The 26465-nt window shown below is 61.2% G+C and overlaps 2 protein-coding genes across 27 annotated transcripts in view; one reads left to right on the top strand and one right to left on the bottom strand.

The window, feature by feature from the left end:
• BRF1 (BRF1 RNA polymerase III transcription initiation factor subunit) overlaps positions 1-648 on the bottom strand; it is a 67131-nt gene extending 66483 nt beyond the window's left edge. For 3 of the 10 annotated variants that reach the window (XR_014809371.1, XM_084967114.1, XM_084967112.1), the window contains exon 1: positions 123-648. Coding sequence is in view for 4 of the 10 variants with exons in the window: in XM_084967126.1 (XP_084823252.1) it covers positions 123-297; positions 396-453 (233 nt within the window). In the remaining 6 variants the exon portion in view is untranslated. The remainder of the gene's footprint in view (positions 1-122) is intronic. The other 7 variants (XR_014809370.1, XM_084967116.1, XM_084967115.1 and 4 more) reach the window with 4 other exon arrangements.
• PACS2 (phosphofurin acidic cluster sorting protein 2) overlaps positions 1-26465 on the top strand; it is a 63630-nt gene that overhangs the window by 390 nt on the left and 36775 nt on the right. The gene's annotated exons all lie outside the window — the stretch shown is intronic.

Here is a 26465-nt window from a genome sequence, read left to right on the forward strand (position 1 = left end):
GGGCCCCCATTCGGGGCCTGCAAGCCGGGGGCCCCCACTCGGTACGGTACCCCCGGGACCACCCACTCCAGGATCCCCACCCGGGAAAGTCCACCCTGGGACCTCCACCGGGAACCGCTCACCGCGGGACCACCATCTGGGGCCTGCACCCGGGCTGTCCACTCCGGAGTCCCCACGGGGACCGTCCACTCGAGGCTCCCATCCTGGGCCGTCGCCTTTGCGCCCCACCTCCGGGCACGCGCCTTCCCTGCGAGCAACCCCTGCCGCGTGGATGGTCCCTGAGGTCCGCGTCCCGTGCTGCGGAGGAAGCGGCCGGATTTCTCAGGCCCTGCGGACCTGCGAGGCTCTCCCAGGCGCTCACCTGGTTGGCTCCCCACTGACATCCTTGCACCTGCCTAGATGCGGTGCTGGTGGAGCTGACTTAGGTTGTCTCCTCTCTCCACCGGGTACCATATCCTTCTGATCCAGCCATACTGTCAAGTCCGAGGAGCCTGGGAGTCTCTCTCAGAGTACGTGGTGTGCCGGGGACATGCAAATCTGGGACCTGAGACCAAGATTGTATTCCTCTGGCCCTCGCCCTTGTGAGTGTCTGGCAAGACCCTCTCTGTCCTGCTGGCCGCGGGTATCCGCCCTTGCACTGTTTGCACTGTGCTTTGTGATTTAGAGACTTCCTTATACAAAAGCACAGCTCTTTGCATTGTGCTGTTAGTTTTGTCATCGCAAAAGACGCTGTCCTCTCCACTTGGTGCCTGTCCCCAGTGGTACAACAGGACCGCACTGTGGCCGTCCCGGCTCAGAACGGCGGCTTCCGCGTTCCCCTCGTGGGGCATGAAGCTCTGCGGGTTTCTTCCTGACTCAGTGGTCTGGCTGAGGGCAAGGAGATAAACCCACGCCAGGACGTGGTTCTGGTGTAGACCCCAGGCCACGAGGGCTGCAGGTGGGCAGCAGGGGAGGACACTCCCTGGGGAGACCTCCCGGCAGGGCCAGAGGAAGTGGCCAGTGTGTGCCTGGGTTGGGGGGTGGGCGCCACCACAGCTCCTTCAACAGGTGTGTGACGAAGTGTTGGGGATGCAGGGGGTGCAGGACGCCAGGGTTTGCCCTCCTGGAGCGCAGGGCTGGCCACGTGGAAAGGAGGGATGCTCCCAGGCCTGTGTGGGGCCTCCTGGACGGTGCAGTGTCCCCATGAGACGCCCCCCCGCTTGCCTCTTCTCTGGGAAGTCTCTGGGCCTCTAGGTGCAGTTCAGGAGCACTCCCCAGGCCTGGCCTCCTCTCCCTTCCCGTCCTGGCACCTGGCTCAGTGTTGGGCCCCCTGGACCCTCCCCCAAGGCTTGTCCATTCCCTCTGCACCCCCACCCCCACAGACGTGGTGCTCTGGATGCCTTTCCAGCACTCAAGTGACACTTGCCCCGGCCTGGCCAGAGCCCCCTCCGGAGCAGAGTGTAGCCTGCCTTCCCCGCACCTCCTCAGCAGCTTTCCCGGGCTCCTGGAAGACCACTGGGGTCTTTACGGGGGGGGGCACAGACGGGCTATGTCCCGGGGCCCCCTCAGCCCCCGTGGAGCTGGTCCAGGAAACCCACTCGTGTGTGCCGGGCGAGGAGAGGGTGGACAGGGTAGGGGGCCTGGGCAGGACTGCGTTAGGTGTCGGGGTTCCCTGGCTCTGCCTGGTGAGGGGGGCACTGGGGGCCGGGATGGCAGGTTGCTCTATGGGTGTGGGGCTGAGCAGCCATCCAGTTGGGCAGGCGCAGCTTCGCCATAGCGTGCCCAGTACGGGGTGCCGAATGCCCCTGCCTGTCCCCGTGCCACCCTCCCCGAAAGGTGGTGCTGATGCCCTCCTGGGACAGGCTGGTCCTCGTTCTGCTGCTTGGGAGACTTTATGTGAAGGGCTCACACCCTCAGTGCACTTAGGCGTCTCCCCCTTGCCCAGCCTTCAGGTCTCCGAGCGGCCTTGAGCCTCTGGATGCTGCTGCCGCGGCGGTTCCCCTGAAACAACCGCACGTGTGTGGGTCTGTTGTGGGCCCCCCCCCCCGCCCCCGGCTGCTCCCAGGTCCTGCCCCGAGGGTGTTCTCACACCTGCCCTCTGTGTGTGTCTCCTGTCCCTGTTCCACGCTTGGCCGGTGGTAGCTTTGGGCTGTGCTCGTGTTACCCCTGGGAAGCTCCCCAGGGCGGTTGTGCCAGCTCGGCCCCCGCCGTGTCCCCACTGCTCTGCATTCCTGCCAGCCTGGTGGGTGTGAGATGGTCCTGCGGTTTATTTGAATTTCTCTGATTACCAGCGTAGGCCGTTTGGACCTCCTCGTCAGCGAAATTCCTGTTCATTTTTTTTGTTGCCAACTTTCTTCTCCTTTTTGTGCTCCCTGCTCCAATCTCAGCTGCTTCTTAGGGGGCGGTACTCCCCTTTGGCTTGATGTGTTGCAGCCTCCGTCTTTGGACCGTGTGTCTCGCGTGCCACGAGGCTGTCTTTGTGATGCCCCCCAAGGTGCCCCTGGTTTTAGCCTTGGTCCTCTTCTGGGCTCCCTCCTTCCTGGAGGTGGCAGGAGAGCGCTCTGCTCTTCCCAGGGGCTCACGCCGGGCCCACGGGGCTGTACCACGCAGCAGGGCTTCCTGGAGGGGACATCGCCCCTCCCTGGTGACCGCCGCGTTGCACCTCCTGTCTCTGCCCCTATTCTGGGACCCCGGAGTGGCCTCCTGTGCCCTCACCTCCCAGCCTCCGCAGCGTCTGGGTCGTTTTGGACCCTTGCACTCCCTCGGGATTTTTCCTTCTGGCGGGTCTACTCCTTTGTTTCGTGGGGTTGGACATCTTCCACGTGCACGTGGTCCCTCACGTCCTTCTGCCCCTCTTGTCCTGTCTTTCCTCTGCCCGTCTGACTGAGGGTCCGCTCGCCAAGGGTCTTCAGCTGGTCGCGGGAGGTTGGCGGCCCTCGGCGGCCCTGCTGCTTCTCTCGCCTCGTCGCACCGGGTCGGGTGTGGGAAGAAGCCGCGTGTGGTTGGAGGCAGGTTCAGGTCTTGTGGGTGAGGGTTTGTTAGGGGTGTGTCCCCGGATTCTCTCTGTTTCAGGGGATGTGAGGGACAGTCAAACACTGAGAGCCTGATGGGATGGCTCTCCTTTAATTACCGATACGGCAAATCACGTAAGTGGATTTGCTAGCATCGTTTCTTTAGCTTTCGGAAAAATACCAGCGTGCCGGGCTGCCCTTCCTGCACGTTGGTAGCTGTAGATTGGGGTTCCGTTTGAGACTTGGGCGTCTCTGTCTAGGTCTGGATCTCCTGCTCACCCACTGCCCTCACCAGATTCTGCTGCCAGGATGCCCTGTCCAGAGAACTCTCCTCTGAAGCTGGACTTGCTGTGCCCTGGGTGTTCGGGAGAAGTCAGCTGTATAGTCGCCTGGGTTCACAGTTGTTTTGGGGAAAGTGTAATCTCTGGTTTAATTTGTTTAATGATGGTAGGACCCCCCCCCCCCGAGTTAGTTTTGGAAATATGGTTTTCGGGGAATTGTCCATGTTGTCCAGATTTTTGAGTTTATTGCCATGAAGTTGTTCCTAATGTTCTTTTTTAAAAAGATATCCGTAGAGCTGTCCCCGTTTAACTCCGTCTGTGGAGCATTTGGGCGGGTGGATGTCCACCTCTGGTCGCTGTCACTAGGGCTCATTCGTTTTTTAAAACAAGGATGTTCTTATCTTTATTTCCTTCCCTTTAGGCGCCTTCATTTTATTTTGCGGTCCTTGTTCTAATTTCTTAAATACATAGCTCATTACTTTTCCTCCTTTCCTTTCACAAAAGATTTTCTAGCTACAAAGTAAGTAACGCCTTGGATGCACCCCATGAGCTTTCATGTGTAGAATCATTCGGTGAAATACAGAAAATGTTTCCATTGTTCTTACTTTAACATGATGGGATATTTCAGTTTCTTCACGTCCAGACACACGTGGTTTTTCCTTGGTCATCTTTCCGTTGTCGAGTCGGCTTCTTCCCCGCCCTCCCCTTCTAACCGGGTTATGCTGTGGTCAGTCTGACGCGAGGTCCTCGCACCGTGTTGTGTCGGGCTGGCAGTGCGGCTCAGTGGGAGTCCGCGTTCTCAGTGTTCTGTTTGTCCTGAGAGGGTGTGTGTCTGGCAGTGGGCGGCGCGGTGACTGTCGCCTGTCCCTCGAGGTCAGGGGTGGTTTGTTGCGGTCTTCAGGCCGTTTCCTCTCCGTCTGCCTGAGGAGCGAGCTCCGTCGCCTCCGTTGGCGGTGGGTCTGCCACCCGGCAGGGACACGCGGCGTCCCCGTCCAGTTTTTGCGACTTCTGACCGGTGGTGGTGGTGCTTTGCATCAGAGGACAGGTTTGGTAAGAGTGCAGCTCTCTGAGCTCTTCCTTTGGGAGAGTGTGTGCGGGTTGCTTCTTTCCCCACCTGCCTCCCGTGAACCGTCCTCTGGTCCTAGGCGTCCTGCCCGGGCCCCAGCCGCAGAGCACGTGCCGGGGGTCTGGCTCTCAGGCCTGATCTAGGTCTCGTTTCCCTTCCGGCTGACAGTCTTGACTTTTAACTGGGACATCGGTCCGTTGTCATTTTTCTAAATTGCGGGTGTCTTGGTTCACGTCTACCGTTTTGTTTTATTATTTATTTATATATTTATTTTTGGCCGCACCTGCAGCATGTGGAAGTTCCTGGGCCAGGGGTCGCATCTGCTGCCAGGTGCGGCAACGCTTGATCCTTAACCTCCTGTGCCGGGCCGGGGATCGAACCTTGGCAGCAACTTGAGACGCTGCAAAGACAACAGTGGATCCTTAACGTTCTGCACCATGGCAGGAATTCCCGCTACCATTTTATTTTTGTGCTTATTATTGTTCAATTTTTTTTTTTTTTAATCTTTTTGCCCTTTTGCCATTTCTTGGGCCGCTCCCGTGGCATATGGAGGTTCCCAGGCTAGGGGTCGAATCAGAGCTGTAGCCACCGGCCTACACCACAGCCACAGCAACACAGGATCCGAGCCATGTCTGCGACCTACACCACAGCCCACGGCTTTAACCCACTGAGCAAGGCCAGGGACCGAACCCGCAACCTCATGGTTCCTAGTTGGATCTGTTAACCACTGCGCCACGACGGGAACTCCTGCCAAGGTATTTTAAAAGGTGTTTAGCACATTGCTCCATTAGGTCTGAGTTCTTGAATATTTTATTTTATTATTCCTATTTTTTCTTTTTAGGGCTGCACCCGAGGCATATGGAAGTTCCAGGCTAGGGGTCTAATTGGAGATACAGCTGTAGCTGTAGCACAGCCACAGCAACGCCAAATCCGAGCAGCGTCTGCAACCTACACCATGGCTCAGGGCAAAGCTGGATCCTTAACCCACTGAGCGAGGCCAGGGACCAAACCCGCAACCTCATGGTTCCTAGTTGGATTCGTTAACCACTGCGCCACGATGGGAACTCCTGTTTTACATTTTTTATATTTGTTTCATCTTACTTCATTTTGCATTGTTTTTTTTCCCCTTTTTTTTTTTTTTTTTTTTTTTGCGTTTGAGGGCCTCACCTGCAGCATATGGAAGTTCCCAGCCTAGGGGCTGAATCGGAGCTGCAGCTGGAGCCACAGCCACAGCCACAGTCCAAGCCATGTCTGCGACCTACACCACGGCTCACGGCAATGCCGGATGCCTAACCCACTGAGCGAGGCCAGGGATTGAACCTGCATCCTCACGGGTACTAGTTGGGTTCTTAACTGCTGAGCCATAACGGGGACTCCCACATTGACTTTTTTTCTTATTCCATTGTGCCCTAGGTTTGAAACTTGTCACTGTTTCTGTTTTTTGGTGGTTGCCGAGTAGATCGTAAACTGCACAGTTGCTGCTGTATTGTAGGATTGATTGTACGCTCTCCTCCTGAACAGAAATCTTAGGGAATGTTTTCTCGACCTAATGCTTTTCACGTCTGTGTGCTCTTGCCTAGTGTTTTTTATTATTTATTTATTTATTTATTTATTTCTTGTCTTTTGTCTTTTTAGGGCCGCACCTGCAGCCTATGGGGATTCCCAGGCTAGCGGTCCAATTGGAGCTACAGCTGCCGGCCTGCACCACAGCCACAGCAACGCCGGATCCTTAACCCACTGCGCGAGGCCAGGGATCGAACCCGCAACCTCATGGTTCCTAGTTGGATTCATTTCCGCTGCGCCACGACGGGAACCCCTCACTTTCTTCTTTTTAACCCGTGTGAGCGGCTGTTGTTGCTTGTGTTGTTAGCAGCCGATGCCTCTCCCACGTCTCCGCTCTCTTTATTCGTCTGTAGCTCAGGACTCGGGCTCACGTCCTCCTCTCCCTGAAGACGCCGCTTCAGGGGTCTCTTCGGCGAGGCGTGCGGATCATTAACCCTTCTTCTGGTGTCTCTGAAAATGCCGACCCCGTCCTGGAGGGCGTTCTGTGGTTGTGGGTCCTGGGCACCCCTCCCGCGGGTGCAGGTGCTCAGGCTGTGGGGTCCCGGTGGCATCTTCTCTCACTTCCCCCGTCAGATGTGTCCCGTTTGAAGGTCTGTCCTCTCGCCCTGGTGGCTCTGAGGCCACCTGTCGTGTCCCGGTGTGGGTTGCTCTCGTGCGCCTGCGTCGGGCTCCCTGGACTTTTTGACTTTGTGGGTTGGTGGTTTTCATTAGTTTCAAGAAGTTCTTAGGCACCTTCCCTTCGGCTCACGCCTCTTCCCGGCCTCTCTTGGCCTCCTGGACACAGCAGGACTGACGGCGTCCCTCTGCTCTCGGCAGAGACCGGCCGGCTGGGCAGGCCCGCAGGGTCGCCGTCCCCCACTGGGCACAGAGCGGCTACTCGGCGTGTGCCTGCAGTCGAGCAGGACGCTGTGTCGGGGACCAGGGCTTTGCGAGCAGTTGCGGGGAGGTCCCTGGTCTGTGGGGCGGGAGTGTGCTGGGAGCGGTGCTGGTTGGCGGTGGGCTACAGCCGGGGCCGGTTCGCAGGTGTGCGTGGGGCGGGACGGGGACCGCGGGGCTTCGAGAGGGGACTTGAGGCTTTTGCAGCTTCGGAGGGCTGAGCGCGCACGGGGGTGGGGTTTGGGGGGAGACTCAGGGATCTGAGCCCAGCCGTCCAGGCCTGGGCCCTGGCTGCGGTCAGTGCAGCTCCGTTTAGTGCACCCCTGCTGTGCCGGGCAGTGCCCAGCCGCGCCGGGCCCCGGATTGCTCCTAGGAGGTGGTCTGCTCCCCCATGATGCTTAGTGGCCTGCCCACCAGGTGGGGCCCGTCTAGTCACCCTGCCGCCTGTTCCTCTCTTCTCAGGATCGGGGCCCCAAAACATGCTGCCCGCCCTCTGGCCAGCGTGCCTCGCACCGCACCCCGGGAGGGTTGGGTGAGGGAGGGCCTCTGGGTGCAGGCGGGTGGGGTCGGGGTGGTGCCAGAGTGGCTCTGCAGTTGGGAGAGGTGTCAGGGGTCTTTGGCCCCTATGATGGGCACGTGGTCAGACCTCCAGGGTCCTTCAGGAGCCTGGGCGGCACAGTGAAGCCAGAGTGACCCACCTTGGGGATAGGGGTGCCCAGGGGCAGGTGGGAAGGGCGCGGGAGGTGGGGGTTGCCTCTGAGGCTGCGGCCTGGCGCTGCTCCTTCTCCCGGGGACAGACATTCCAGATGCAGCCCCTAGGCTTCTAGGGAGCGGCTCCCAGCTGTCCTTCCTGTGGGCGCTGGGTGTGACTCCAGGGCACAGGAGGCTGGCACAGGAGGCTGTGAGTGCGGAGCTGCTGGCTCCTCCCAGCCGCCTGTCCCAGTCGCTCGACAGTGGCATGGAGGGGAGCCCTAAAAATAGCACGTGAGCTGTTCAGAAGCTGAGCTCCCTCCTGGCCTGAGGTGGGTTGGCACGGATGTGTCACCAGCCAAGGAGGACTTTGCAGAGGGCTGGGCGTGTGCTGAGGACATCCCTGTCCCAAAGGACAGATTTTGCTAGAAAGAAAGTCAAGCCTTTGCTGCTGCTGAGTGTCTCCAGCCCGCACTGCCCTGGCCGCCTCTGCAGGCTCTGCTGGCTGGTGGTTAGTTTGCCCCTTTCGAGGTCAAGGCCATGGACCTGCAGCGTAGGCCAGCCTGGGTCCTGGGGGGTGTCCGGAAGCACGAGGCAGGGGGGCGTGCCACGGACTGGGTGCATCAGCCATCCTGCTGCTGGGTTTGCGGCCACCCTGTCCCTGCTGCCCCCGCCCACCTTTCCGCATCACCCCAGCAGATTCCCCAGGAGCCCGGTGTCTTCTCGGCCGCAAGGAAGACGCCTCTCCCGCCTCCTGCCCTGTGTGTCACCTGGCTCCATTGCCAGTGTCCGTGGGGTGATTCTGCCCTCAGCACAGGCACACTCCGTGAACCCTGGGCGAGCAGCTTGGGTGTCTGCCCCCCTCGAAGGTGGAACCCTGCGGGTGGGGGGTTGGCCCACGACCTTCTTCCCCCGCCAGGCCCGCGGTGAGGTCCGACGTGGCTGTGACCTCGGTGCCTGGGTTCCCACTGCCTCTGGCCTGCATCCACTGCAAGGGCCGCGTAGGGCACACGTCCCCCTTGGGACAGTGGAGATGCCCCATGGGGACACCCTTAGTGAGCAGCGAGCGCCCGGGCCGCGGGGACCCCTGGCATCTTTCACTTGTCTTGAGCCTCGTTTTCCAGCGTCACCCTTCAGCACCCCCTCTGTTGCTTCCAGCAGCCGGGGCCTCCTGCTTAGTTGCAGGAGCCTTGGTGGAGCTGTTCTGGCAGGATTTGCATTCCCGGCCTCGGGGGGCTGCCATGTGAGGGTCAGCTCTGTGAGGGTGGCCCCAGGACTCAGAGGAAGGGGTCACCACCCTGGGGCTCCTGGCAACCAGTGCCCGAGTCCCTGCTTCTGAACCTGGCAGGGGCCTCTCCTTGCTTGGGGGTGTCGTGGCTCGCACGGAGGGGGTCCCCGCCTTCCGGGAGTGGACACAGCCCTTCTCCAGGATGCCCGACCGTGCCTCAGGAAGGGGCTGCGCTGCTCCAGGAGCCCCCTCGGTTCCTTCACCTGAGCTCTGCTGAGGGGCTGGCCGGCTGAGGCACCCGGAGATGCCCGTTCCACACACTGGTGTGCCAGACGGCGGGGGGCAGGCAGGCTTTGTCTGTAAAGACCTGTCCTTGCTTCTGGGCTCTTGTGACCAACCCCGCAGCCGGGGCCTGCTGCCTGGTCCTGGTCCAGGTCTCTGGGGGGATCCTGGTGGCTCCAGCCCCACCGTGGCTTGCATGCCCACTGTGCTCGGTCAGCACCAGTCACTCCGGGAGCACCGCTCTTCTGGATTCCAGCTTGGGCTCTTCCAGACTTTCTGCCGGAATCGGCTGCATTGTGCCTTAGGGGTTATCAGCTTTGGAAAGTTAGGGGAGAATGGCAGTCCCCGCACCCTCCTGGCTGGCTCAGCGCCGGCAGGGGACAGGCGGAGTGTGGAGCATGTTTACAGATGCTGCGCTTGTTAGCGCAGCACCGGGGCACCGGAAACCTCCTGCGTGGGCCGGTTTGCTTGGAGAGTGAAAACTGGCCTGAGGCCCCACGGCAGACCACCTGCCCCCCGACCCCAGGAGTAAGGACGGGGCGGGCATGGCCCCCCGGAGTGAGGAGGAGGCGGGCGTGGGGCCCCATCAGAACCAGCCTTTGTGGGGGCGGGCAATGGAGGGGGCTTCCCAGAGGGGCAGGCACGGGAAAGGCCCTGACAGCCGGGTCTGGGGGGCAGTGGGGCTGTGCTCAGATGGGAGAGGCAGGTCCGGTCCGGCTCCCTGCCAGCCAGTCGGGTCCTGGGCTGGCAGCACCATAAGCAGGGAGCCACGTCCGGCCTCGGCAGAGCTGAGGGCAGCGCCTGCTGCAGGTCCTTCCTGGGGACCAACACCTCGACGGTCGGGGTCTGGGCGCGGGAAGCCTGCTGCCTCTGCCCCCCACTCCCCCCACGCCTGCGGCCCTTGGTCTGGCAGGTCATCTGAGGTCTCAGACTTTGTTTGTTAGTAACCCAGGTCAGGGGACCACTGGCGACTGAGCCCCTGGACCCCGATGGGGTCACAGCCTTGTGTGGCCAGCGCACCAGCTTTAGGGCCGCGGTGGAGGGCCTCGAGGGGGACTCAGCACAGGCGGGAGCCCGGAGGCCCCGCGTGGCCGTGGCGCGAGCCCCAGCCCTCTGCTTCCCTCTCTCCTGTCTGCCTCCTGAAGAGGTGACCAGGCCTGATGGAAGCACCGCCCTCCTCAGGGGCCTGGCTCGGCCTGTCGCCCTGCCACCATGCAGGGGGGCCGAGGGGGACAGCTGCCACTCCAGCCGCTGCTCTGGGCACAGGAAGACTGCTCTGGGCGGGGCTCGCCGTCCCTGGGAAGCTGGGGCCACCGTGGGAGCCCAGTGCCGCCGCCCTTAAGAAGAGGAGGCTCCTGGGCTGCGTGCATGGCGTACAGGGCCCGTGCAGACCCCAGCCCGGCCCCTTCCTGCTGAAAACCAGCCCCTGGAAGGGAGGGCCTGGCGCGAGCTGTAGGAGTGGAAGGGGGTGCGTCTGGCGGGCCCTGAGAGGACGGCTCACCGGGAAGCCCTCCCACCCAGGCGTCCTCAGGAGCATCTTTAAGAGCAGAGGGGGGTGAGCCTTTCTCAGTGAGAGATGCGGCCTGGCAGGCGGCCCTTCGCCTACTCCTGACCAGAGACTCAGAGTGTCGGGTTCACGGGGGCCCAGAGCCTTGTGGGAGGGAGTGTGGGCAGACTCGGAGGAGCAGCGGTCGCAGCCCGAGGGCTCCACGCTCCCGTCCTCCCGTGGCTGCGGCGTTGACTTAACTCAAAAGCTGGGACTCAGAGCCGCTGCTCCTGCGGGGCTCGACCGGCTCCGCCCCCTTCGCCTCCACCCCCTTCCTCTGGGCATGGCAGCCACAGAGCGGTGGCTGGGTGACAGCCTCTGGCCAGGCACGCTGGTGGGCCACAGCGCCCCCTCCGCAGTGCCTCTCCTTGCCCTCTCAGGCCCGTGTGCCTGGCACCTGTGCCCTGGCCGTCCCAGGGTCCAGACTGGCTGGTGGTCGAGGAGGGACACGGACCTCCAGGGGCTCTGATGCCCAGGCTCGGCCTCCACAGTGCAGTTCTTCAGGGGTCCGGGGCCCCGAGCATCCTGGGGGGACCGTGGGGTTGGGCTTCTCGCAGAGGCCCAACGAGGTCCAGGCAGCCCTTCGCTTGGGCAAAGCTGGGACGCACACCTGCAGTGCTCTTTCCACACCGGGCTCCCAGTGGCTGGCAGGGCCTGGTGCCCTGGTTGAGAGTGAGCCTGCAGGTCCTCAGCAGGTCCACCCCCTGAAGAACAGGCCGGAACCTCTGTGGTTGGAAAACAGAACTTGGGGCATGTGCCCACTGTGCCCACGCCCTCGCCCGTGACCAGGGGGGTGTCTCCAGCTGGCACTGACCCCACCCCTTCCCCCTGGGGCCTTGGGGCCCCTCCACGGAGGACAGGCTATGAGGCAGGACCCACCTGAACAGATGCAAGGGTGGCTTCGTACCAGGGAAGGATTGGGGGCAGGAAGGACCACTGTGCCTGTGGTGAGAAGCCGGGGAGCTGCTGGGCCTGCCCACTGGCCCTGCCTCTGTCAAACTTCCCCAACTCCTGGTGACAGCCCGGCGTGGCCCCTGCCTGCCCTAGTGGTTTGGCTCGGAAGAGTGTCGAGCCCTGGGGCCTCAGAGGTTGGAGGATGGACCGTCCCAGGCAGCCTGGGGCCCGAGAGCCAGTGTTTCCAGAGGGGGCAGCCGGACGCAGTCCTGCAGAGGCACGTGGCTCTGGACCCTGTCTGGGCCGCCCCATCCCCGGTGGGGGAGGGAGGGGCAGGGCAGCCCGAGGGGCTCGGCGTGGGCGTGTGCCATGACGGCTGTACCAGGAGGCGCTGGTGCCAGTGATGGGGTGGGGAGCGGCGGGGGGAGCCCAGGAAGGCTGGAGGCTGGACGTCTGTGTCCTGGGCCTGGGCGGCGGCTGGTGCTCAGAGTTCTTCAGGGCTGTGTGTCCAACATCTCAGGGGCAGAGTAGTTGGTGAACTGGGTGCCCCAGGTGGAGCCAGAGGGAAGGAGAGGGGATTCAGGGTTCCAGGCGGTGGCTGGCATGGGGTGGCAGGCGTGGGTCCGGTCTGGAGGATGTGGGCTAAAAAATGGGCAGTGGTCTGAGAGGAGGCCCAGGCGTGGCGCCTCCTGGGCAGGGCAAGGCCCGGTGGGTCGGAGGTGCCCGCGACTGTGTCAGGGGAGAGCGGGGCAGCCTGGGCGGAGAGGGACTAGGGTTCCTGGGGTTCTGTTTAGTGGGGTGTCCCTTCCAGCTGAGGTCACGTAGGTGACCGGGCGTGCTGCATTGCTGCTTGGCAGATCTCCTACCGTTCAGGCCTCTGTGACACACCCTGTCAGCTGGGCACAGCATCTCCGTGGCCCCGGGTGCCCAGGTGGCTGCCGGTACTTCCCAGGTCAGCGCCCTGCTGGGACCCGCAGGTTCCCACCGATCCCAGAGGGAGGCAGGCTGGGTGGTCCCCCTTCCGGGGGACGAGCCCTCTTATGGCCTGTTGTCACCTTTACCTGAATCCTGCTTTTTGCCTCAAGCGTATCTCGGCTCCATCTCAGTGCGCGAACCCGGCCCAGCCCGTGACGTCAGCCTGCCTGGCCCTCGGGAACAGCGTCCTGAGACCCCGTGGGCACGTCCGTGTTTCCGTGCCACCAGGTGCAGCTGCAGGTGCTTCCCCCGTCGTTTCTTCTCCTCTGCGCCTGCCGGGGTCTTGTTCCTTGGGTGCTGAGGACTGGCCGGCTTTTCTTTGCCTCCAGGGATCTGTGTCCAGGTTCACGTATGCATCACAGCCTGCTTGAACCGTGAAGGGGACCGGTGCCCCTGGTGGCCTCCTGAGCACGCAGGGGCTCCAGAGCGCAGGGCCGCCCCCTCCCAGCCCCCAGCGGCTCCCCGCTGCCCCGGCCACACCCCAGGCCGTGCGCCCTTGTCCTCAGTGGAGGCCCGGCTGGGGTTCTGTCCCCCGCTGGCTCTGGCCTCTGGTGGTTTTGACGCGTTGGTGATACACCTGCTGGAGACCCCGTGGGCGGTGGGCGCTCCCCGGTTACTGGGAGGGGTTTGGACTCGGCGGGTCTGGGCGTGTTTGTCGCCAGCACCGTTACCTCGACCTCCTCGGTGCCCGGGTCTTGCCGGGGGTCTGGTCGCTGTCCTGCGTCCCCTCCTCCACCTCTCTCCATGCCCTTCCCTGCGGGAGCCGCGCTGCAGCGCCTGGGCAGCCCTGACCAGGAGGGGCGGCCCTCAGCCCCGTGGTTGTCCTTCTCACCGGGGTCAGGGTTCACAGGTCATGCGAGTCCCAGGCTGTGCTGGGAGCAGGGGCCCACCATGGTGGCCTCTGCGGCCAGCCTCCCAGGGCAGGGGGGAGCTCCTGAGCAGAAGCTGCGGCCGTGTCCAGGGCTCTGGGCCGCCCTCACCTGTGGGCTTCTGGACCCAGGGTTCCAAGGGCTCAGGCTCCTGCTGGACGCCCCCTAGCCCCCCGTCCCTTGGGCCCCGTGACCCCCAGAGGGGGCGGGTCTTGATCCTTAGTGAGGAGTTGAGTCCTAGACGTGCCTGCCTGTTGGGCCAGAGCACGGGCTCGCACCCACCCCAGCGCCTCGACGCCAGGGCTTAAACAGCAGGCACCTGCCCCTCACGGTCCTGGCGCTGGTGGATTCAGCACCTGTGGGGGCGTGTCTCACCTGCGGAAGGGGCCGGGGTGCTGTCTGGGCCCTTGGACCGGGCCTGATCCCGTCCCCTGGGGCGGCGCCGCGCTAGGCTTCTCCTCCTGGACGTCCCTCCTCCCGTTAGCGTCAGGCTGGGGCTCGGGCTTCAGCGGAGGAGCTTGGGGAGGTGGCGCCTGCCGTGCCCCGGGTCCCCGCAGATGCTCCAAGGGTGATTGGCACCCCCCGCGTGAGCCCTGGAGCCTCCTGCAGTGGGCCTGCTTGGCACGTGCCCGGAGGGGGCTCCAGACGTGTGTGGGGCGGGTTGGGGGCCTTGTCGGCCGCCTGCTGGAGGACGCCAGGAGGACAGGCAGATTCCCGCCACCCCGCTGCCCTGGGTCCCTTCACCTCGTGTGATCTGACAACACGAGCCGCCTAAGGTCCCCAGATGACCACGCTTCTGGCCCAGTGGCAGCGTCACTTGTGGTGGCCTGTGGGGCCTGTCGCGGAGGACGGTGCTGCCTGGACCGGGGGCCTCAGGGTCCGGGAGTGGAGACTCCAGGCCTTGCTGCCGTCTGCCTTCCCTGAACCTCGGGAGGCGAGTGTCCAAGGAGCAGGGAGACCGTCTCCTCCCAGGCCCGGCTGGTGCCCTTTCTGCCTCCCAGCCCTGGTAGATTTTGGCAAGACGTGTTGCCAAAAGGAAGGAAGGCGTTGCCCACGCCCTGTGCGGGCGGACCCCCGCCCCGCAGCCCGCTGGGCCCTCCCATCCTGGCTCCCTGGAGCACCGCTTCCCGTGGAGCAGGGCTGCCTGGGACCGTCACTCAGTCCCAGGAATCCGCTGTGCTGAGGTCCAGCCGGCAGGCTGAGCCGGAGGGCACGTGGCCTGGCTTCCCTGCGCTGGCCTGTGCCACCCCCACCAAAACAAAGCCCCTCGCTGGGGGAGGCTCACCTGCAGGAAAGCGCTGGGCAGCTGGGACGGCGCAGGGCTCCCCTCCAGCGGCAGGCCTGCCTGCGTTCCTGGGACCTCCAGGTCGCCCGGGCAGAGGACACAGGCCCAGCGGGCCCAAGGAAGGGGTCCTGGTGTGGCCGACACGCAGTGCAGCCGTGCGGCGGAGCTGCTGGGTCCCGGGCCTGTGCTGAGGTTGTACGTGTGTTCCCGTCTTGTCTGCACAGCCCCCGCCCCACTGCAGATGCGGGGTGCTCTCTGCAGGCGCCTGGGCTGCTGTGGCCTCCGTGGGCACCCGTGCTCGGCCCACGCGCAAGCAGGCTCCTCCGTGTACGTGCCACGCTGGACTCCCGCACTCGCCACTCCCTCTGAGGGACCAGCCCTCCCTGAGCCCTGGCCGTGGTGGGGTGGCCTCTGCCGGGGCAGGAGGGGCTCACAGTGACTCAGCTTCCCCCATCAGCCCCCTCCATCCCTTCCAGGGGTCCCGGCCTTGGGGCCAAAGGGTCGGGCTGTCCTGGCTTCCTGCAGCCCCACGCTGGCTGCAGGGACAGTGAGGCGGCACCTCTGACCTTCTCTCCTGATTAGCAGGAAGCAGCCGTGTCCAGATAAGGCTCGGACAGCAGAGAAAGCTGAGCTGGGCCAGTCTGAGCTGGCAGCCACCCCAGGTTGCCGCAGAAAGGTGCCCAGTGCCCAGGGTGTGGGTGGAACTGGAGCCCACGGCCTGTGGCAGGCTTCACCCAGAGCCATCGGCCACAGGCGCCACTGCTGGAGCTTTTTCTTCATTATCTCTTTTTTTTTTGGCTGCCCCACAGCATATGGAGTTCCCGAGCCAGGAATCAGATCTGAGCTGCAGTGTCAACTTAAGCCTCAGCTGTGACAAAGAACTTTAACCCACTGCGTGGGGCTGGGGATCGAACCTGCGTCCCAGTGCTCCAGAGACGCAGCCCGTTCAGTTGTGCTGCAGCAGGGAACTCCTGGATCTTTTTTTTTTTTTTTTTTTTTTTGAATTGTTTTGTTAGAGTATAAATTTTTTATTAGATTTACAATGTTCTGTCAATTTCTGCTGTAGAGCAAAGTGACCCAGTTTGGTACATACATACATACACACGCACATTCTTTTTCCCACAGTGTCTTCCATCATGTTCCATCTCAAGAGATTGGATATAGTTCCCTGAATCTTTTTGTTTGTTTGTTTTGTCTTTTTAGGGCGGCCCTGCAGCATATGGAGGTTCCCAGGCCAGGGGCCGAATCGGAGCTGTGGCCTCTGGCCTACACCAGAGCTGCAGCAATGCCAGATCCAAGCCACATCTGCAACTTAGACCACAGCTCATGGCAGCACTGGGTCCTTAACCCACGGAGCAAGGCCAGGGATTGAACCTGCATCCTTGTGGATCCTGGGAAGATTTGTTTCCGCTGCACCATGACAGAAATGCCTCCTGGACCCTTTTTAAAGCAGGTGCATTGGGCCCCCTGCTGCTCCCCAGGCCTCCACGTGCCCCACCCTGCCCTGCAGCCATGCTGTGGCCTCGCTATGTGGACCTGGAGGCTGAGTGAGGCGGGGCATGTGCCCACCCCATGCCGCTCCTGGGCCTCCTGAGCCAGCCAGTCCCAGAAGGCAGGCTGGGCACGGGGGCTGCCTGGCCACCTGCCACTGTAGAGCCCCAGCTCCCACGAGGGCAGACACGCGGCTGCACAGATGGGTCAGCTCCTGGAGACAAAAGGCCCCTTAGTTTCCCTCCCACTGAACACAGTGCGTTTGGGGCCACAGAGGCAGCGCTGCACGTGGCCACAGCTTAACCTCTGACGTCCTGTGCGCCTGGACAAAAACAGCCGTGTCCATGTGCCCCTGGGAGGGCCAGCCTGGCACTGGGGCGGAAATGCACGGAATGCCCTCCTGTCCTTTGCGGGCTGGGCCCGCGCAGCCCCGAGGGGCTCATGTGGTCTGTCTGTGCCCCGAGCCGCGCGTGCTGCCACCGGCGTGTATGTGGGGGCAGCTGCCCTGGAAAGTCTGCAGCCCCTCAAAAGGCACGAGCCCATGTCTCCACGTGGCCAGCAAATCCCTCTTTCAAAAGACGAGGAGCTGGGCCCAGAGCCGCCCCCACGCCCCCGTGTTCACAGCAGCCCGGGGCCCAGGGTCCGGCCTGAGACAGGAGGGACGTCCCCGGGCCTGCCAGGCAGGCGCGCTGGGCCGAGGCCCTCAGAGGAGGAGCCAGCGCGGAGGCCACACCTGTACAAAACGACAGCCCAGGCGGCCCAGGGAGCGGTCGTGCGGCTGCCAGGGCAGGGGCGGCCGTGGGGGTGAGGCCGGGCTGGACGCCGAGGCGACGTCGCTCTTCCGCGTGAATGTGCTGCGCGCCCCGGCTCTACACGTGAGAGTGCTTACGGTGTCGGCTTTACGCTGTGTGTGTTTTACCACATTAAAGAAGAGTTTTTAAAGGGGGGCAGGGACAGTTCCAGATCCCAGGAAGCCAGCCAGGCGGGCGAGCCGGGGTGGCGTGTGGCGGGCTCGGACCCGTGCTGTGAGGCTGGGAGGACCCCTGGGGCGCGGACGGCGGGCTCCCTGCCCCCCGGAGCGTGCTGAGCCCTGGCTCACCCTCCGCCGGGTGGCCTGAAACCCCGGCGCCCTCGGGAGGGGTGCCTCTGGTCGGGGCCGGGGTGTTGGCCGAGCTCAAGCTGCCCCTGGAGAAGCGGGGGGCGGCCGGCTCCTGGGCGGGGGGTGAACGCCTGCCCCGGCGGGGCCTGGAGCCGAGGTGCCGGCGCGGGTCTGCGCCTCGCGCACACTCCGGGCCGACTGTGCCCGCGCTCCCGCCCCGTGCGAGGGCCTTTGTGCTGGGACGTTAGCCCTTTGTTCGGCATCACGGCCCTTTGCCCGCAGCCACTGTCCGTCTCGGAGCTTTTGCTCACGGAACCGTCTCAGGTAGTTGGTGTCCACGGAGCTGGGGAGCCCCGGCTTGGGCGCACCCAGCGCTCGTCCTCTGAGGCCCTGGGGAACATACCCCCGTCTGAGGAGACACCCAGGGCGCGAGGTGGAGGAGGACCTGTCTGGTTGCCAGGGCGACAGCGTGGACCAGCCTGGCTGCAGCTCGGTGGCGGGGCCGCTCGGATCCTGTGCTGGGAGTGCAGGAGGCTGGCCAGGGCCGGTCACCGGGCTGTCGGCAGGTGCCTGCCCCTGGCTGGCGGCCACAGGATGGCTCGGCGGCGGGAGGGCCTGGGATCAGCCCCGGGCGGTCGGGGAACACTGGCTTTGCTCTGGACGGACTGCACCCTGGGCTGGAGCGGTTCATTTCGGAGGGAAGATGTCGAGACGAGCAAAGGGGGGCAAAGGCGGAGATCTGCCCGCAGACGGGCCCCGCCTCCCCAGGCCGGTCAAGACCAGGAGTGGCCAGACACCTGGGAGGGGACAGGGAGGAGCCCGCGGCCACCGGGTGGACTGGCAGGGGGAGCTGAGGACCGGCCGGGTCGGGGCACAGACCCCGGGGCTGAGAGAGGAGCCTGGTGGCCTCATCGCCCCTGCTCTGGGCACAAGCAGACGTCAGAGTCCGGGCCCGGCAGGGTGACGGTGAGCGGCTGTCATGGAGTAGGAGGCTCTGGTGAGAGAGCATTCCAGAACAAGAGTCGAGAGTCCGTGAAAGCCAAGTCCATGGCAGACAAGGAAGCCTCCGTGTGAGGAGCGGTGGGCAGGGGAAGGAGGAGCCCCCGCCGACCCCCAGCCCATCCGCTCTAACTGCCAGTGTAACCGCCCTGCCCTGCGCTCTGTCCACCCTGCGCACAGGCAGCCAAGGGTCCCCCCGGCTGATGGTCCTGTGTCCCCCGTCCAGGGGTGGGGGCAGCGTCCCAGAGGGAGAGCAGGGGGCAGTGAAGGGGTGAAGTCTTGCCACGGGGCAGCCCGGGGCAGCCGGGAGAGACCACTTGCCCTCCCGTTAGGGTTGGGGAGCCCTGTTGACAGAACCCCTTTTAATCCAAAGGTAAAATCGGCCGGCGCTGCTGGTGAGCGCGAGGAGTGGTCTGGTTCCGCCCCAGGGCGAAGCGTGGAGCCCCCGCGATCCAGCACGCGTCTGGTCTGGGTGCCGGAGGGCGAGGCAGGCTGGCCCGTGTCACGGCCACCGTGTTCCCCAGCACAGAGCACGGCGGGCCAGAGGCCGGCGCGCTGGGTGCCCTGGACCAGGAAGGCGATCCTGACACGGCTGCCCGCGGATGGACCCGCGGATGGTGGGCTGGCTGCCCACGGACGGACCCGCGGACGGCGGGTTGGCTGCCCGCGGATGGACCTTGAGGCTGATCCCACTCCTGCCTCTGGAGCAGCCAGGGTCCTGGGCAGAAAGAGGGAGGGCAGGGGGTGAGGGTTTGGTGGGGACGGGGTCGCAGTGCGGCCAGATGACGAGAGTTCTGCGCATGGCTGTGCGGGCGCGTCTGTGCGCCTGATACCACTGAACCCTGCGTTGTCACTGCTGTGACGCAGGTTTGATCCCCTGCCCAGGAACTTCTACATGCCATCAGCGCAGCCAGGAAAAAAATAAGCAAGTTTTGTGTTACGTATTTTTTACCGCAATAAAAAAAAGAGTGAGATAGACATGGCCAAACAGTTCCTCAAAAGACGGCTGTCGCAATTAACACCCTCCCCAGAGACGGGAAAGGTAAAACCAAGAGCCGCAGCGTTAACCAGCGCCCACCCTCAGGGGCCAGTCTGCCTGGGGTCCTGCTCAGGGGACGAGCTGACACCCTGCCTTTGCCTTTGCTGTGTCCCGCCCAGACCCCACCCTCAGAGAGCCTGGCTCCACCCAGCCACCTGCACCCTCCTGCAGCTGGAAGGAGCCCAGGCTCCCGGAATCTGGTTTAAAGGAGGTGCCCACCCTGCTCCACAGGGACACCAGGGCCCCCTGGTCACCACGTATGTGCCCGTCTCTGGTTGGCTTCACATGCAGGGAGGCGGGGGCAGTCATTCTTCCAGAGGGAACTGCTTTGTGCTGTTTCCAGCCTACCCCCCCACACTTGGAAGGTTTGAGATGGGTGGGCTGAAGTTTTTGTCCTGGGGCCGCGCCCGGGTGCCAGCCAGGGTTCCGAGGCAGCAAAGAGGAGCAGGAGCTTTCTCGCCTGCCACGGGGGCTCAGGGGGGCGGGCAGACTGGTCTCCCGCAGCCCCTGGGATGGTAACACGAGACATGCCCATCAGATGGAAACGCCCCGCAAGCCTGCGTGTATAAAAACGTCTGTAAAACCGGATTCCATGGACTTTCTGAAATGTCACTTGCTTCACAACTCTCAAAACCAGGGTGTCAGGAAAGGGCCTGACCCCTTGTCCCTCCCCCAAGTGGTGCAGGTTCTGGCCCGGGGCGCGGGGTGGGGGCTTGTTGAGTGACCCTGTGGGGAGGTGCCTGCTGCCCCCGTGCTCCCATTTCCAGGGTTCTTGGCTTATCTTCATGTCCCTGTCCCTCCCCCAGCATCTGTCCCGGGGCTCAGTGTCCATTCACTGCGACCCTGACGCCATGCTCGATTTGACCCCTACCCTGCAGGGCCCACAGCATCCCGTGGAGCCAGGTCAACTCCCGACCCTGGAAACCCCCCCAAGGCCTGGCACCTCCCTCTTCCTCCGGCTCCGGCCCTTGCAGCACAGCCTTCTGGGCATTGGTGGCTCCCGCCTCCCACAGCCTCACCAGGCGAGGACCAGCCCCAGGAGGCTGCCCGCAGGCTCTATCCCTACAGACTGCCGGGGTGGGCCTCAGGCCTTGGTGGTGGTGGTGGGGGCTTGAGGGCTGACTCCTGGGAGCCCCCTGGGCAGGAAGTGGCTCTGCGGAGGTCACACCTGCCTTTAGTCCTTTACAGCCCGGCCTGGGGTGTTCAGGTGCCTTGGGCTGTGGGCACCTCTGCCATCACAGCGACTTCTCCTCGGTTCCTGCTTTGTAAGTGCCTAGGGATACATGGTTGTCCCCGAGTATCCCTTGGAGTTTGCAGTGAGCATGAAGGCCCAGCTTCCCCAGCACAGCAAACCAGACCCTGAGGACAAGTCACAGGCGTCCCCTTCCAAGGGCCGGGGTGTCTTCCGTTGTCTTTAGGACAACCCCAAATCAGAGCAGCTCCTCCCGCCCCCACCAAGGTGACCTCTCAGCCAGACGGCTTAATTGGAACTGCAGGGAGGGGAGGGCTTCTGCCCATCACCACTCCCAGAGCAAGACCAGCTGCTCTGAAAGCCCATCAGATACGCAAGGACAGAACAGGAACCATTCTTAGCTGTGTCCACGCTTGAACAAAGGGGGACTTGCCTGGATGAGGAGGGACTTGGGCCAACTGGAGCCATGGAGGTGACTGGGGGAGGCTGGAGGCCTCAGAAGCGGGGTGGTGGTGATGGGGCTGGTGAAACAGGAGCAGTGAGTGGGGGCCTTGGGTCCATCCGCCCTGGGGGTTAGGGACCCCACAGCAGCAAGGAGGCTGCCCTGCGAGTAGGATGGTGGACTGCTGTTTGCATCAAAACCCCATGTTGCTGTTGAGTGTGGGTGTCCATTCTGAACCCCGAAATGCCTCGTCTTGAATACCAGTGTTAGCGTGAGACTGAGCCTTCGGTCGTGGAAACCCCTGACTCCAGTTACATAAAGAACAGAGCATATCTTTTTTTAAAAAATTAGAGGAGGGGAGTTCCCGTCGTGGCTCAGTGGTTAACGAATCCGACGAGGAACCATGAGGTTGCGGGTTCGATCCCTGGCCTTGCTCAGTGGGTTAGGGATCCGGCGTTGCTGTGAGCTGTGGTGTGGGTTGCAGACGCGGCTCGGATCCCGTGTTGCTGTGGCTCTGGTGCAGGCCGGCGGCTACAGCTCCGATTCGACCCCTAGCCTGGGAACCTTCATATGCTGTGGAAGTGGCCCAAGAAATGGCAAAAAGACTAAATAAATAAATAAATAAAAATTAGAGGAATGGAGATGATAAGAGCAGAACTTAATGAGATAGAAAAAATCAAATACTAACAAAAGCCAGAAGCCAACTGCTTGGAAAGACTTATAATGTAGCAAACTTCGGCAAAAGTGATCGAAAGAGAAAGCATACACATAAAGCGCTTCGGAATGAAATGAGAGCAAGTCGAAGAACACTGTAATCAACGTCGTCAGTAAATGTGAAAAGCAGGAAGGATTCTTTTCCGGAAAAAAATGTGGATTACTTAATAATTGACTTAGTAAAACAGAAAATGTGTGAAGACCAACTGCATTAAAACCTCCTCTCTTCCTGAAAGAGCATTAGAGGGTTTTATTTGTGAATTTTACCAATTCTTTAAGCAATAAGCCCTGTCTCACATGAAGAGGTTGAGAAGATACTGAAAATGAGGTGAAGCTGTGCATTTTATTAGGACGGCAGATCCATGGAAACTCCCAGGAGCAGGTGACCTCACGAACATAGATGTGAAAACCCTCGATAAAATGTTGACCCAAAAAAACGCCCACCAGGCACGAAATGGCAAAAGTGTATCATGAAATGGGAATTATCTCGGGAATGCGTGGGTGATTTATTTAACATGAGAATATTTATTATTTTTATCTCATACACAGAGTGAAAGAGAAAAATCATGTGATATATCCAGAAAAAACATTTGATGAAATGTAATAGACATTCTTAGGGATATGGAAATAAGCAGGAACTTTAGCCTGTTATAGGATACCTACTAAAGATCTACAGACCTGCACGATCAAATATGGTGGTCTACGTTTGGCTAATGATTAATCCATTGATTCATTAAAATGTGTGATTCACTTCTTCAGTTGCACCAGCCACGGGTAAGTGCTGGCTCCTGGCTGCCATGTTAAACAGGGCAGCTATACATCATTTCTGTCGTCGTGAAAAGCTTACGGGACTGTTCACAGCATTAGAAATATTGCCTTTAAAATCAAGACGTGAGGTAGCTGCTATTATTCTTGAGGTACTGAACAATGCGATAAGACACGAAAAGTAAATAAGATCAGTTTGAAAGGAACAAAACGGCCATTTGCAGATGACGTTACTGTTCAAATGGACAGTGTACAAGAGTGTACAGGGGGCAGTTCCGAAAGGTCAGTTGATACAAGATAAACATACAGAATCCGTAGTGTTGAAACGCCTGTAGTAATCAATTTGAACATAAGACAAACAATGACGTTCATAAAAGCAGCTGGCAGTTTAGGAATAACTCGCACAAAGGGTATCATTGGAGACGTTCACAGGAGGCATGTCCGACCACGGATGCGAGGTGAGACACCTGAGTGGGAGGACACTGTGACCCGGTGACACCTAAAGATGGCCGTTCTCCCTCAGGGCCTGTGAGTTCATCCAATTCCATGTGGGAACTGAACTTGGCAAGCACACTGTGAAGCTTATGTGAAACTTTAAAGGAAACGAAGTGTGTTTGTGTTAAGGGAGTGTTTCCTTCGGGAGGTGCGTGCGCATTTAAATAAGCTATATGGGTTAAAGTGATACGCAGTCCGGGTGGGTTCATGACCTCAGGGTGAAAGAGGAAGTAAAAAATTGGGGGGAGGGCTGTGAAATTAAAGGGAGTATCCAGGAGGCGTTCATCGTAAAAGATATTTAATTAAATCATCACTGTCTAGAAACTCAGTCACACGACCCATGCAGCCAGGAGATGGTACGGGTAACACGTGGAACCCAGTGGTTCCCTCTAGACAACGTGAAGAATTCCTCGACGGCGGGCAGCTGTCAGCGCGGTAACAGGCAGAGTCGGGGTCAGGCTTGGGGAGTTGCTCCACCAACAACGGACCCTTGGAAAAGTTTCCCAGCTTTTGCTGGGAGTTGGGGACCAGAAAAACCACAGCGAGGCTCTCACGTGTCAGATGCCCCAAATCGAAAGCTGCTGTTCCTTCGGGTGTTGTTGAGTGTCAGGGGCTGATGCCCCCCCACCCCATTCACGTTGAGTTCCTACCTCGGAGCACGTCCTGTGACTGCTTGAACAGAGGCCTTCGAAGAGGCGGTTAGGTTGGAATGAGGCCCTGGGCAGGTCCACCTGCAGTGTGACCTTGTCCTTCTAACGAGGTTAGGACGCGCATGCCGAGGCGTGCGTGCGCAGAGGCAAGGCCGTCGGGGGCGGCCGTCTGCAAGCCAGGGAGAGGCCCGAACAGCTCACGACAGAGGGAACCGCCCTGCAGGCCCCCCATCCAGGACTCCCAGCCTCCAGAACCGTGAGAAACCAGTCTGTTGTCTCGGCCACCCGAGGACACTGGCTCCGTGCGCGGGTGGGATCAGCCCCTGCTCAGGGCCGGCAGGAGGTCACGTTAGTCCCACGACCTGGAAGCACAGTTGGACGGGTTCTGGGTGCGCGGAGCTGGACCCAGCAACTCCGCTCAGGCAGAAGATGCCCCAGAGAGGCTCTCAGCGGCTGTGTAGACCTGGCCAGAGCATGCAGTGTAGGTCTCTGGAGCAGACAGGGTGGCCATGGTGTGGGGGGAGCGGTCATGGACTCCTGTGGTGAAGATGTGCAGTTATTCAACCCAGCTAACAGGTGGGGAAGGGGCACGAGCACCGCAGGGTGGTGGTGGCCGCCACTTAGGACAGAACAGTGGCACGGAGTTCCCATCGTGGCTCAGCAGTTGACAAACCCGACTGGCATCCATGAGGACACGGGTTCGATCCCTCACCCCTCTCAGGGTCTGGTGTTGCTGTGAGCCCTGGTGTAGGTCACAGACGCAGCTCGGATCCCGAGTTGCTGTGACTGTGGTGTAGACCAGCAGCTACAGCTCCAATTTGACTCCTAGCCTGTGGACTTCTAGGTACTGTGGGTGCGGCCCTAAAAAGACAATTTAAAAAAAAAAAGGCAGAATGACATACACCCTGCCCAAATGTGATAAGAATTGGGTGTGATTGGCAGTCTAGGCACAGCTGGCCTCCAGCGAGAGCCCGCGAGGCAGAGCTGGCCGAGCGGTGCTGGTCTCTGCCTCATGTTGCAGCCCAGGTGTCACTGGTGCAGGGATGGCTGGGCACCCTGCCGTGCTCGGTTGTGCGGCTTCCACTTCTGGGTCCAAGGTGGCTGCCTGGGTGCTGCCACTGCACCCAGGGGAGGGGCTCGCCGCCCAGCACGTGGTGCTCAAGGCCTCTGCTCGAGTTCCACCGCCTGGCTGCTTGGGGGCCTTGCCCAGCTGCCCGAGGCAGGACCGAGGCCCCTGACCGGGAGGCCAGCACTCAGCTAACAGGGGAGCCGGGGTCTGGGACTGCTGCCTGGCTCCGAGAAGGGGGCCCTCCCAGGTGGTGCTTCCTTCAGTGCGAGAGGTGGGGAGGGCACACGAGGGCTCTGGGTGGCTCTGGTCGCCTTGTTTCTCTACAGAGACCTCAGTGCGGGAGCATTTGTTAATTCCTCTTGGCGGGTGTGTGGGTTTTGTGGCTTTGCTCTGCTTGAGTGCTGCTTCTCTGGGTTTGGCGCCGAGCTTGGCGCTTCCCTCTCCTGTTTGGAGCAGAGACAGTCAGAGGACGGGGCAGCGCAGGCAGCGGCCCTTCGCCTGGGGAGACTGGGTGTCTTGGGGTAAGATGCCCTTGGCTTCCTCTCGGCCCAGAGTGATGTGAGTGCAGGGCTTTTACAGAATAATGGCCCCAGGGTCCTGATGAATCGTTTGTGGGCTTTTTAGTGTGTGTTCCTGATTTCCTGGAGGGCTAAGCCTTATGGAGTAAGTCTCGTCCTGTCATCCAGCCTTGGGTTAAAAAACGAACAGCATCTGGGTTAAGGATGCGGCGGCCCCTCAGCCGCGGTGAAGGTCATGGCTGCGGCTTGTAGCCAGTCCCTGGCCGGGAACTTCCACGTGCAGAGGAGGTGGACCGAAAAAGAGAAAGGAAGAAAACAATCGTAGTAATTGTATTTGCTCTGTTGACCTGGCTCTGCTTCTCTATGCAGGTGGTCCTTTTGATCCTTTTAATGCCGTTTGCACAAATTGCAATAACCTGACCTACCTTCGAACACACACGTGTGTGCACACATGCACGCGCGCGCGCGCACACACGAGAAACCCAGCCGGCGGTGGTGTCACAGCCTCTGGCGGATGAGCCTCTACTCTGCGCGGAGGCCTCTACTCTCCAGGGGCCCCTGGAGGTGTTCGGGGCCCCTCGCGCCTGTGGGGTCGTCGCATTAACGAGGGGTGCCCAGCTCTGCTCCTGAAGAGTCACCTCCCCGTCAGACACGCTGTGAGGAATGCCAGCTTCTAGAAACACGAGCCGTGAAAGCCCCCAAAGTAAGACGTGGAGACCCTGAGGCCTCCACCCCCAAATGAGGACTGGAAGGGTCTTGGGCCTCTTGGGGCCGTGGCCGCGGCGAATGCAAGTTCCCGGGCCTGGGGTCGAATCGGAGCTGCCGCTGCCGCAGCTGCAGCCACAGCCACGCGGGATCCGAGCAGCTGCCACATCCACCACAGCGCACGGCAACGCCGGATCCTTAGCCCACGGAGCCAAGCCAGGGATCAAGCCCGCGTCCTCGTGGGTGCGGGTCAGGTTCCTGACCTGCCGAACCGCAACAGGAACGCCTGTTTTTTTGACGTCCAGTTGTGCGAGCTGCTCACGTGTTTTGAGTGTGGCTTGCCCTGCATCGGTCACACCACTCACAAAATGCTCCTGCACCCCCTAGGTTGTCTTTTTCTCTTGTCAGTGGTTTCCTTCGCAGTGCAAAAGCTTTAAGCTTAGCTAGGTCCCGTTTGTTTATTTTTGCTTTATTTCAAAGTTATTTTGATTATTCTAGTTCCTCTGCCTTGTCATGTAAATTTAAGTCAGCTTATTGACAGCTCCAAAACAAAGTCTTGCTGAGCTTTCACTGGAAATGGGTTAAAGTGTAGATCTCTTTTGGGGAGAATTAGGGTCCCCGGGCCTGGGACATTTTTGATTCCTTGTCACAGCTGCGGGAGCTGGAAGCACGCAGATCCTGCGTTTGTTGGGTTAGACTTGGGTGTTCCGTTTTGTAAATGCAAGGTTTTTAACATCGACGT

Source organism: Sus scrofa, chromosome 7, assembly GCF_054392235.1.
Source record: "Sus scrofa isolate SSC_HxYL_T2T_F1_AM1 chromosome 7, Sscrofa_HxYL_maternal_Yorkshire_Landrace_v2.0, whole genome shotgun sequence".
Lineage (NCBI taxonomy): Eukaryota > Metazoa > Chordata > Mammalia > Artiodactyla > Suidae > Sus > Sus scrofa.